At 41.7% G+C, this 13,512-nt stretch overlaps 1 protein-coding gene across 1 annotated transcript; it reads right to left on the minus strand.

Annotated features, from left to right (window-relative positions):
• Positions 1-71: 71 nt before the first annotated feature.
• Positions 72-13,223, minus strand: LOC112562759 (atrial natriuretic peptide receptor 2-like). Its single transcript, XM_025236231.1, has 24 exons — positions 12,991-13,223; positions 11,429-12,151; positions 10,923-11,120; positions 10,414-10,572; positions 9,979-10,247; positions 9,477-9,579; positions 8,972-9,172; positions 8,348-8,432; positions 7,757-7,886; positions 7,442-7,522; positions 7,010-7,087; positions 6,709-6,813; positions 6,305-6,376; positions 5,663-5,828; positions 5,263-5,412; positions 4,854-5,034; positions 4,160-4,297; positions 3,465-3,588; positions 3,074-3,142; positions 2,448-2,721; positions 2,014-2,108; positions 1,758-1,834; positions 1,279-1,455; positions 72-668 (listed from the first exon to the last, which is right to left on the minus strand). Exons 2-23 carry the CDS (start codon positions 12,045-12,047, stop codon positions 1,314-1,316), a joined length of 3,516 nt encoding a protein of 1,171 aa, XP_025092016.1. The 5' UTR covers positions 12,048-12,151; positions 12,991-13,223; the 3' UTR covers positions 72-668; positions 1,279-1,313.
• Positions 13,224-13,512: the final 289 nt, after the last annotated feature.

Raw genomic sequence — 13,512 nt, forward strand, 5'->3', positions numbered from 1 at the left:
TTTACTTTTGAATATTGTTTACTTTTTCGGTTTTTTTCTCTGCTTTTCTTTTTATAATTTCTTTTTTCATGTCCTCTCGTTTCATCTTGTCAAACTTTATTTTTATTTTTTCATCCTGATATTAAATTGCTAATAGTTCACCGAGACGTGACAGCCTACAACTTTATGAGAAGCTAAGAGCTGGTCTTGACAAACAGACGGCAGTCCATATTAAATATTAAATCTTTAATTATCTTGGAGCTATTCTGCAAAAGACTTTAACCACGATCCAAACAAACAAAAACAATTTTAACTTTCAACATTTATTTCAATAAACATTGTAAAAAAATTGGTTATGACAGCTACAATTAATTAGAAAGGTATAAACAGCCTTAACGCTTATCAAAATACTTTAACAATGGGTCCTCGTGAAAAAAGCAAAAGCTACATACATTCAGGTAAACAAGAATGTAGAAGTTTATCCAAAACTGATCCAAACGGTCCAGCAGCTTAGTCGCACTTCTCGGAGGAAAACTGATTCCGGCGTGAGGAAATGGAACCAAGCAGAACTGGATTCTGGGAATGGCAGTTGTTGTGCACTGAAGTCATCAGCATCACAATGGATGCTGGAACCATCAGTACTTGCGGAGCATGTCTCGACCCCGCTAGTAGTCAAGACGTTCATCTTACTGGGAACAACAGACAGGCTACACTTGGTGTTTCTTGAACTACTTTTTTGCTTGGGAATCAGAAATACACTCTTTGCACTACTGACACTTTTCGATCTAATAAATATTGCGATTTTTCCGTAGAAAGAAAGAGGAAAAAAATGATAAAAAGAAATTAAAATAAATGAATAAAAATGAGATAAATGGACAAAGTAAGGAAAAGAAAGAAAATGTAAAGTATGCAGGAGATAAGAAGTCAACATCCTTTGACTAAAAGGAAAGAAGACAAACACAAATAGAAGAGATGTGCTGACCACCAGTATGCTCTATTGTTACTCTAATATTTAGGTGATGATGAATGGATGAATGGATGGTGATGGATGATGGATAGCGATGGATGACGATGATGATGATGGGTGTATGTGTTGTTGTTGTTGTTGATGGTGGTGGTGGTGATGATGATGGTGGAGACCCTCACTGCCAGTTTCTTCGCTAAATAATGTAAGATCGAAATTGAATGCAGATCTTGTGAATGATAAAGATGTCAAGGTTTATACGTCGAAGAAGATACGAAGATGACAAGAATATCGAAGATGATATAAAGGAGGTGCAGGTTACAAAAGGGCTTTACCTAATAGGAGTCGCAGGGAACCTTGTGGTGCACTCTTATGATTCGTTGTCTTCAACGAGGCTGCAGTTGCTGGTGGTGGTACCGTAGCGCGATTCTATGGGCAAACCTAATTTATTTATTATACTCGATGGCCTCAAGGAACGAGAAACGCCATACTCTTCCAAAATTTTCCTTAACCTGAAAATACCATGGGCAGCAGTCAATATCATCCCACCCTCCTTGAGCTGGGTGCACAACCACATCATCATCATCGTCGTCGTCGTCGTCGTCATCATAGACGTCGTCATCGTCGTCGTTGTCGTCATCATAGTCGTCGTCGTCGTTGTCGTCATTATCAACATTGAAATAAAGTGTTATTTTTGTGAGAAAATGACACGTAGATTGACTTAGACTGTAGCTACAAACTACAGTGTCAGTGAGTCAATATGAAATAACAAATGTGATAACAAATAATTCATACACATAAATTCCACACATACCTGCTGAAAGTCTTTGGGAGAGGGTTAGTGTAACCTTTCCTTCCCACCAACCAAAATGTTTGTTGAAATCCCTTTCCCTGGAAAGGTTTATCACAAACTTCACTCAATTATCTCCTCATAAAAGTAAAACTGTTTAATAATATATATAACTGTGCCTTTTTTTTTCAATCTGCTCGGGGAGTGGGGAGGTGTTCCGTCAAGCGCAAAATAAAATAACGGATATGGAAACTGTTTTATTATTGAAAAGTTCACTAACCTTGATCTCGATGACCCCTCGTTCTAGGGTCAGGAAGCCCATGTCAAGGCTTTCAAGACTCAGATTCATATCTGCGCTGATGTGAATGTGCAGAGCTATGACGTAATCAAAGGTCAACAGCTATCAGTATCACAGAAGATTGTGAATAGTTTCACAGTTCAAAATGGCTGCTTATGCATCAAAGTAATTATTTTATTGCAGAGACTGACAGTAGGAAGCTTTTATTGTTGTAGTTTAGGTCTCCTTCCTTCAGCGTTAGTTGTTATCTTGAGGTGATACTTTTACTTTTATTGCCATCTATATCTGGTTTAATGGCTCAATGCTTACGACATGACATAATAGATAGATGGTTATATACAATGTTCTTTTCTATTCATATTATTAGTTCTATACTAGTGATGCTGCTTCATAAAGATAAAGATTCAGTTGTCTACCTTTCCCTGTCGACTCCATGCGAGAAGCCATGTTGACAGTGTCCCCAAACAGACAGTACCTAGGCATCACCACACCTACAACCCCCGCGGCACAAGGACCCGTATGTAGTCCCACGCGCACGTTCAAGGTCTCCTTAGGGCGGTGGCGGATGCGGAAGCTGGTTACAGTGGAGACGAGGTCAAGGGCCATTTCCGCGATCTCCGCGCTGTGACGTCGACCGTTACGGCGAGGGCACCCGGACACACACATGTACGCGTCACCAATCGTCTCAACCTGTCCCACAGGATCATCACACGGAGTAAAATAAAATTACCTGTGTATAGAAAGGTTACAGCATGTCTTAGTTTGATACGCCATTACGCCATCTTGGTCGTCCAGGTCGCCACAATATCGATGTGTACTGATTGGGAGTGTTTAGTCTATTCATATTGTATGGGTTAAATTCCTAAATTAAAGTAGTTATGTAATTATCCGGACAGAGGATTAATTATCGAATAGCTATCTGTTCAATTCAGTTAAAATAAAAATTGTTACTTTCAATTTGACAGTTATATTCTTTCTGTTATAAAACGCACTTTAAATTTCAAGACACTCAGGAAAATATTTGAAAAAAAACTGTAAGCACCTTATAAACATCGTGCTTGAAAATAACATCGTCAAAGGCTGTGTACAAGTCGTTCAAGAACTCCACGATCTGCAGACCAAAGTTATTGTTAGAACAGTGATTGCAGTTACATTACAATGATATTGAATGCATTATCACAACGACAAATTATAAATTTGAAAAAAGATTAATATAAAATACTTATGAAAGATTACAATGACACATAGATCTTTATGTAGATATAGTTCTTCATTCCTAAAAGAACACATTTAATCATTCAGGCTACCGGCATAAGACTGAAACAGGTGCTACAGGGAGAGGTCATATGCTAAGTAGAGAAACACACACACTCACCTAGTACAACAAAGACAGACAAAGTAAAGAAGAATAAGACAAGGAGGAGAGTTCTTACTTCTAGCGGCTTGCTGTCGCTGGCAATAGTCGTGAAGCCGACGATGTCTGAGAAGAAAATGGACACAGAGTCATAGAACTCCGGCACAACAGGTCTCCCCATCTTCAGCTGCTCCGCAACGGACCTGCAGACACACGTCATCTTAATGACCAGGTGCTACTTTGTATGAAGAGTTTCTATGGACTACTGAGAAACAACTAGTCTAGAAACTCCTCATACGTCTGTGTGTATGTCCGTGCATGCACAACTGTTAAAGTAGATGATAGCAGCTGCAGGCACAGTTTGGGATAAATTTTAAAACTCGTCCCTAGAGATCACGTGGACGGCAGAAAATGGATGGGACAGAAATGGCCTGCCCTCGACATCGTTCGCGATAAAATATTAGTATCAACATGGGGACATTGATATGAAGCGAGGATAAGTCGTTGCCCTCAGGCAAAACGAAGACATCAGAGCCAAGAGTCTCGGAAGTCAGAAGCAGTGTATGTGTGTGCGTTCGTGCGTGTATGGTTCTGTGTGTGTGTGTGTGTGTGTGTGTGTGTGTGTGTGTGTGTGTGTGTGTGTGTGTGTGTGTGTGTGTGGTTCTGTGTGGTTCTGTGTGTGTGGTGTGTGTGTCTGTGTGTGTGTGTGTGCGTTCGTGCGTGTATGGTTTTGTGTGTGTGTGTGTGCCTATGTGTGTGTGTGGCTTAACTCACGGCGGCAGCATCTGGTACAGCAGGCGGTCCGTGCGCGCCTTCTCCTGTGCGAGCTCCGCCGTGCGCTCGGCCACCAGCTGCTCCAGGCGCGTGCTGTAGACCTCCATCAGCGACAACATATTGTCCACGACATTAAGCCTCCTGTAAAAACAATTCAGCAATATTCTTGTGAATAAATTCGACGATATGTGCAGTACATGAAAATAGTGGTGTGTGTGGGGAAGGGGGTGTCTACTTGAAAGCAAACCGTTCTCCCCCATCGCGACCTAATATTACAGGAATACAGAAAGGTCTCGGGCTTCTTGTTTTACGTTCCAAAACATCGTTCTACCAACTTTTATTTTACCGATTATGGTACCCGTAACTCGAAACTAAACACAAACGTACATTTGCTTCAGCTTTTAACGTTGTTGAATAGTAATAGTATTGAACCTTGATCTACATAATGCAGGTCTGCTGGCTGTGTATGTAACAATTTGATCTGAATATAAACAAAATTACAGAAGTAAAGACATCGGAGTAAATAAGTAGCTAATCAAAAAGTCAACGCAGTCAGGAGAACAAAACAACTTATAAACAGATTTTTAAAATATTATTTAAAAAACCTCTTAACTTCTAGTTTCTTTGCCTTTCTCATATCTAGACAAAAAGAGAAAAAAAGGGTTGGCCGTTGGGGGGATTCGGTATGCATCACTCACGTCCCCCGTTCAGTTCCACCACACGCTTTTTGATTATATGAAAATGGGGGCGCGAGTCTGGAACTTCCTCCCAGCATGAGGTCATTAAGGTCAGGCCCTTGTCTGGCACCCCGCTGTCCTCTGGAATCACAGGGCGGAAAGGCGGATCATCTCCTCTTTCGACGCGCGCGATGATCTCTGGGAAGAAAAATTACAGTTTTGATCAAGAAATATTCACATTCTTTCATCCACCTTGCACAATTTACCGTTTAATTGTTTTGTAGAATAAAATACATGGTGGTATCTTTAAAATAAGTTTGTCTACTTAACGTGGTTGAATATGTGAAAAATTTCAGTTTATTGCGGTAAATGTCTAATTTTAACACGCTATGCTTCGATGGGGAGGGATAAATGTTTGTGTCTTACTGTCAGTAGAAAGTTTGTTGTATTCATAGGGATCGACTCTCAGGAAAATTTCCTGCACAATAATGGCGAAACTGAACACGTCTCCCTTTTGAGTTCCTTTTTTAGGGCGAAGTTTGATACGAAGCAATTCTGGAGCTGTCCACAGCAGTCCTGCAACAATACGATGTGTGAACAACATTCCTACAACAATAAAATATGTGCACAGCAATACAGCACAACATCCTCACTCAGCAGCCCCGGTACGGACTCTCTATATCAATATAAACAAACAAACTATTGTAACCATGAAGTTACAGCAAAATTCTTCATTTCAGATAGGATGATAAATCCTTGTGATAGCAAAGAGGAAAAGGACAAGGAGGATGAGGATGAGGATGATGATGATGATGATCCCGCTAACCTCTACTTTTGTTAGGCTCACTTGCGTCATCGTTTTCATCGTCGGTGGATGACGTGATGGCACCAAAGTCCGTTACCTTGAGCATCCAGCGGCTGTCGATGACGCAGTTGGTGGACTTGAGGTTGCCGTGAGACTTGAGCGGCGACTTGTGCAGGTAGCGCATCCCCTGCGACACACCCGATACCCTACTAAAACATTATACCCGATACCCTATTAAAACATGAGCAGCGACTTGTGCAGGTAGTCTGACCCCTAAATACCTTAATTGTTACAATTAGTGGTGACCCTGATGGACGTCAGAGCTAGCTGCTCACTCAGAAATAAAACTATAAATAGATAACAGTTAAACATCCCGTTTCATTAATATCATAGATAGTTGATCACACACACACACACACAATATCTCGTCCACATACGTTTGCATACGTGTGCGAGAGAGGGATATATTTACATAATTCATACTTATAGCACCAATCGGTTGAAACACATTAGCTCTCATTCCACAACCCTACATTTCTACTGACTCGTGTCACGTGATCCAGCAAGCCCCAGCAGGAGAGACAAACCAGTTTGTATATGAGCTATGGTTGATCTGCCGTATACACTATGTCCTCCCCAATTTACTAGTGGAAGTGAACTTACACTGACTAAATCCATGATGAAAGATATTTTAAACATCCAGTCCAAGGGGATGTCCTTGTTATCCAAGACGTCCTGTTAAAGGGAAATCAAAGTTGTGACTGTCGGCAGGAACCGTTGAGTTCAAGAGTCTGAGGAATGATCTTTGTAAGCCTATATCTCGAGAAGGAGAGAAGGGAAAAAGTATCTTGAACTGAACTTTACCTAGTCACGAGAAAAAAAAAGCTCTCTCTTAGTCCTTTAAAATATGGACAGCATGGATGACTGCTGCGGCATCCAACTACATCACTACAAGGCGGGTTTAAAAAATAAAGTAAAGATATAGAAGCTTCCTGTACTTGCATGACAGGACACTCAAACAGGACAAGATTTCCTAAAAGTAATGGGTATAAAGAGTCTCTAATTACCCGTAGACTTCCTTTGGTGCAGTAATTAAACAAGATGTAATTGTTGCCGGGTTCGATATTAGCTCCGACAAATGTGTTTATGTTGTCGTGATTCAGCTCCTTCAGCTTTCGTGACGATACACAAACAAATATCACACACACACACATATGCACGCATACAGACAGATAGACACAATGAGAGATGATACTTTCAATATAAAATAATAACATTTTATCTAGATATATTGCACCCTCCCTTTACACAAAGTTTATCCGTAGCTATTGTACCAGACAATAGTACAACAATTATCGTATCACCTACTTTGCTGAAATCTGCAATCAGTTCCTTTGTCAGCTTGAAGGACTTATCCTTGATGGTCTTCACGGCAACAACCATACCCTACAAATCCAAAAATGAAAGGAAAAAATCAGAGAACAAGGAACGACGTTCGCTGAACAAATAAATGTTCATTCATGCGTTTCTGCGTGGTGATAGAGGACAAAGCAACTCTCCCTCTCAGATGTATCTGCTCACTTGGAAAATCAAGTTGGTCAGTCCTTACTCGTCGTCGAAGGGGCCTAGATGACCGCAACGACTGACAAGATAGCAGGACCTGTATAGTGGTCAGACGGTCAGTCCGCTCCTCTTTACCAAGTCATTAGAAAAAAATGAGCCCGGCTAAACTTTTAAACACCACGTGAACAAATGCCTATTGTTACTATTTTAAGAAGTATATTCCAAACAGTTTATTACCTTGTAATGTCCGACTGGAGTAAATAACATGTAGTGATCGATGGTAGTAATAGATCCGGGTAACTGAGTACCTACGGTTTCCTGGAGATACAAACGACAAACCATGGTTTCAATGAAGTATTTAAAAGTATATAACCGAGACAGACAGACAGACAGACAGACAGACAGACAGACAGACAGACAGACAGACATGCAGGCAGGCAGGCAGGCAGGCAGGCAGACAGGCAGGCAGGCAGGCAGGCAGGCAGACAGACAGACAGACAGACAGACAGACAGACAGACAGACACGGTGCCTGTGCACTCTAACCCTCTAACCATGCGCAGCAGACGACGTCTTAAGTGACCCTTGGTCTGTGACTGTGGGGTCGCCTGTTGGGTGTGTTGTCGCTTGAAGATGCTGTCATCGATTTTCCATGAGTTTTCTTTCTTTTGATGCTTCCACCATCTGAAAGAAAGAACGAAAGAATGAGAGAAATTAGAGAGATCAAGTAACGATATTCAATAGAGATGAGATTACATAATTAGAAGTTCGAGAAATCACTAAAAACCTGAATAGTATATCCCGTTATCAGGTACAGGATGCCCACTGACAAAGATTTTGTGCCAAAGAGGAGAAGAAACATTGTAGCATGGCAAAGCAGCTGAGATTGTATTACATACTCAGGAGAATGGGCCACTGGTCGATTTGACCATTTATCAATTCGACCACAAACGAGTCGAGTTGACCACTTTCCTCAGTGCATTCATCCACAGCTCTGAGTTGACTCGACCACCGAATACAGATTACTATTCACTATCATGACACATTTGTTGATCATTGTATGTAAACAAAAGAAAACTTACGATACAAATTAGTCACGTTAAGAATTTTGTTAAGAATTCTGAAAACATTGAGAATGTACTTACCTGAAGAAGAATAAAGCAGCCAGCAACATGAGGACTCCCGCCACCACAGAGACAACTATACGACTGGAAGTGGTCATGTCTGAATCTGAATAAAAGGAACCAAAATTATTTTTAATGCCTTTTAACTAAAGTGAGAGGATAGTTACTTTAAGCAGTATTTTTAACAGCTATCTGCACAGCCACATATTTTTCCAAGTTCAGAACCAAGTTCACTTAGAAATTCTTTTTCAAAACTTATTTAAAAAAAACAAAAATATAAATTTTAATATAAAACAAACATAGTAATAATTATACGAATGATCTGAAGAGGACGAGCAAATTATCTCAGAAAAAAAAATGTCGAGCTAGAAAACTACTGTTGCAAGTTTAACCTTCTATTTCACAGAATATATTAATTTTTCTTATCCGTGCAACAAAAGCGAAATGGCCTCGATATATACAATTAAGTATTCATTTGTTTTCGAACAGAACTTTACTGAAAACACTTTAATTCTAAAGAAAATGAGTTCGTCTTTACAGCTACACTTAGGTCAACGTTAGACAGCTCTGCCACAGCGCATGCGCAAACGACGACGGAAGCTGGCGCTAGGGAAGGGCCGTGTCACGTGACTCAGCCTCACGGACCCGAGCGTTTAATGTCAGGGGGATCAGTAGAAGCAGCAGGCAGCTGTCCGCCGGGCCACTTCAGGTCATCGCGAATCTCGAAGTCCTCCGTCAGGTCCGCCACCCGCCGCACGCGTCGCTCCTGGACCTGCAGCAGAGCGTGACGCCGCACCCTCTGACCCCGCTCATCTAGGCGCAGCTCGCCCGTCCTCGTTAGACTGTCTGTTAGTGCATCATCATCATCATCATCATCATCATCATCCAATCACTCAATCAATTATCCATCAATTATCCACCCATTAATAATCATCAATCATCAATCAATCATCATCCTCATCATCACATCATCATCATAATCCATCATCATCATCATCAGCAGCAGCAGCAGCTACTGCTACAGAGATTACGTCACAGCTGCTTATTTGAAGATTTCATACGAGGTCTGTTGTAACATGCTTGAATGAAAAATTTGAATAGTCTGCGATATCAAGGCATTCATCCATCGACTTTTAATTAAAACTCTTACCGGCAATGGTGAGGTTGGTGAAATTCAACGCTTCACCAGATGATCGACTTCTGGCAACTGCCCATAACAAGATGGCGTCGTGAAAATACTCCAGAAAGCCGGCCTGGGGAAGGGTCAGATGACAAGGTATTACTTTTCGATTCTTGCGAGTCTACGTTAAAAGGTGATGATTAAAAGGTGGGTTGTGGTTAAAGCTGTAAATAAATAATAATATTATTATTAATGAACATTTATGTACCGCTTTTCCAATGATTCGCTCAGAGCGCTTTAAAGATATTGATAGCGTCATAGATATTTGAAACAAAAACAGAAAAAGGAAAAAAATTGGGAGAAAGGGAAAGAAAAAGTAAAATATTTTTAAAACAGAAAAAAATAAAGAAAAAGGAAATTACACGAAAGGCAGGAGTAAAACAAACAAAACAAACAAACAAAAAAGCCAACAACAACAACAACAACAACAACAACAACAACAACAACAACAACAAAACAACAAAATAAATACCTGGTCCTGAAGACTGCTGGTTTGTAAAGCAGGGTTGCTGTGCGTTGGTTGTGTTGTCGAGATGAGCTGGACAAGGTGTGGGGTCAGCAACACGACGTACAGGACGTTGTCGAACCTGTGAAGCAGTTCCTGTGCTTTCGTGCCCGCCACGTCAGACCACGTACCCCACAGAACGTGAATGAACGCGTAACTTCCGGTTGTCATTCCCACGCTCTCCACGGACGTCAGGAACGCGGACAACCCACCGGAAGCAACGCAGGAGATAAAGACTGTACAAAGTACATGAAGTGTACATGTAGAAATAAAAACACCATCCACAGACAGACAGACAGACAGACAGACAGACAGACAGACAGACAGACAGACAGACAGGCAGGCAGGCAGACAGACCACCGACAGACAGGCAGGCAGACAGACAGACAGACAGACAGACACCTCTATGGTCTTCCCTGGCTTGCGTTAGAGTTTCTTTTGCACTTGTTTCGTTGGAGCTGTTGAAGGTGAACAGACGGACCAGCATGCTGTTTGATGATTTCGTGTTGACGATGGCCTCGGACAGGTGCGAGCACTCTGGGTCCTGGGTGAACACCATGGCTGCTCAGCCACAGAGAAACAAACTTCTTAGTATGAAGAGCAGGGCTAAAATACAAGAGCAGGACTAGAGTTTACAATCGGATGACAATTTTCGTTTCGATTCATTCTTTTCATGCTGTTTGATGTCCTTGCATATTCGGTAATAAAAACAATATCCCTAGCAGTAGCATTAAGTGCGAAGGTCAATAAAGAAAAAAAAAACTAAAGGACCAGAAAATGACCTGAAACAACATAAGTAAACTTGCTTTTGACAACCAAAAATAGAGATTTCTAATGGATACTGTATGAAGAGGACTTAGTAACAGTAAATGATTTTAAGCTAATCATCAGAATTTACAATTGCGACTGACCCACGTTTGTCCAGCCAAACTGGTCCAGCACTAAATGCAAGGCGACAGCGAGGCTTTTGTATGTGCCAAAGCTGCTTGTCACGTGGTCGTCGACGTCGGCGTTTTCATCGCTGCTGCCGTCTTCCTCGCCCTTGCTGTCCACTAGAGGCACCCAGCTTAGGACCGGCTTGCCAAGAAGGCCAGCAACGCGTGTGACTGCTCCATTAAAAGAGATCATCATCATGTTTCAACTAAAAATTAATCTCAGAATGTCAGGTGGCCAAGGAGAAGTAGTTTCAATCTTTCAATCTTTACTTTTAGCTTTATCATCACAAGTAAAAAAAAACTAATTATAATCTCAACAATTCATCTGAAAATTTATTGCTAGCACAAGAGGACAGCTTAAACATCTATCTCCTTACACTTGTAACTGGATAATCTCTGCATTTCAGCTTGAACTGACTTAAAGTAATTAGTTAACAGTATTCGCAGTATCTCCAACTATAGAATAATCTACCTGTACTTACCACTTGAGCACGGCGGGCCAATCAAAGCCTCGGAGTCGTAGCTAACGTTTAGGCTAGCCGAAACTGCGGTGCGGAAATGGCAAGTAGTGAAGTGCACGTGCATCTCAAAGCTGCACACAGACCGAAGAATTTCGCTCGCTTCCTTCCGAGCATGCTCGAGGGTCTTCCAAAAACTCGCGTTGTCCGAAAGTCCGTAAAGATCCAGGTTGACGGGTGCCACGACGCCCACCCGACAAACAAGCTGAGCCAAGGAGGTCGTTGTCTTGGCCTTGTCGGTACTAGAGTTGCCTGCCATTGAAATCGTGACGAGGGGGGTTGTACTGTTAGACGAACTCACCATGGAGACAGAACTAGAGAATGTCAAAAAGCACAACAGCAGGCAGATGCTGGATGGAGACCGGTCCCTTGACACACGACATCGGGATGTTTGTCCGTCCAGCTGGACATGGGAGTGGCGAGATTTCAAACAGCAAGCTGTCTCTCGTCCTGTCTTTCGGTAGTAAGAGTTACATTTCCATGTCATGAAATGGTGTTTCCCAAGTTCAAAGCGTTCGTATGTATTAATCTTTGGCAAACCATTCCTTGAACAACAAGAACCGCTTAGCAGCTTCGTCTTCATTTGCCTGACTTCGGAAGAATGGCTGCCAGGCCTGTTTCTTTTCTCCAGTGCACTAACATTATGTTAGCTTCAGCAATTCCTCTTCACACTTTTTTTGGAAAAATCTGTTAATCAACAATTGTTAATCGTCTCATAACATTCTCATTCTTACTATCTGGAAAACGATTAACGCATCCGCGAAAGAGAGGTGACACCGGGCAAAGACCTAGACTTGATCTGTTAATTTGATTCTTAATTCCGGATGTATTTCTAATGTTGTTGCATATGACACCCGACAGTTTATTCGAGCAATATATTTTTCATAACGAAAAGAAATAACCCCAGCCTTCTGTGATCGGAGATGACTCAGCGATGGACACGCGTGTGAATCAGTTCACATCGCCTTCCCCTACTTTCCTACCCTACTTCAATAGCGGAAGTTCCTGGGGCGACCACTCGTTGTTACAAACACTCACTAAGGCGAAGATAACTCGGACACGACACACTGTTCAGACACTGAGATTAAAAAATCTACTTTGGCCAGATCGTTGTCACCGTCTTCCACACACAGTAAATGAATAATTAAAGCCTGGATTCCTCTCTTCTCTGAAGAAACCTTCAGCAGCACCGTACTCTCCTTATCTTGCCTCTAACGATAATTTTTTTCCTAATATCTGTTTTTATGCCGACTATAACTTCCCCTTCCTTAAGTTTCTATTGGTTTGAATATAAAATACACTTCGGGTCTTTGATCGGTTATACAGAGGTGTATGGCATTTGGATGTAGTCCTTTATTTGTCCACTGGAAGACCTTCTTTCGAGGGAGCATGACCGACCCTGTCAGTTCACCCATGTTGTGTCCCACCCTGCTTCCCTTACAACTTGTGCCTCTGGTGCCAGTTAAAGAAGGTGTGCGTACGGATACTTCATGATTATGATTATTATAAAAAAAATCCCGACTTACCGAAGTTACGAAGCTGAGTTTGTAAACCCGTCAGTTGTGTGTGCATGACGCACGTCCCCGCAGGTAACCTGTTGTTCCAGGTGTGAACGTGTCTCCTCACCTGACACCTGCCGTCAGGATACAGAAGCATAGTCGCCACACATTTGTCATAGGGTTTCCCCCATAGATGCCACTCACAGCGGCTCCGTGAGTGAAGGAAGATTTCTTCTTTAAGTTTTCTTAATATCACGAGTCTGATTAGCTTTTCGGTGTTATCTGAATCTTGTCAGATGTCATTCACTCGTCTCTAAGAAGCAGATATGATAACTACGCTACACTATCTAGTCCTAAACAGTATTAAATGACACGCACGCACGTACAAACCCACGTATGTACGCGCGCAGACACACTGACAGAGACACTTAGCATGGATGCTGCGTCTACACGTGCACTTTCAAACAACAAACAAAAAAAAATTTTGTGGGCTAACCGATATTTTATGCTTAACCTAAACAAAAATACTTCTCTTTTCTGATTTTTTTT

This window comes from Pomacea canaliculata, linkage group LG4, assembly GCF_003073045.1.
Source record: "Pomacea canaliculata isolate SZHN2017 linkage group LG4, ASM307304v1, whole genome shotgun sequence".
Lineage (NCBI taxonomy): Eukaryota > Metazoa > Mollusca > Gastropoda > Architaenioglossa > Ampullariidae > Pomacea > Pomacea canaliculata.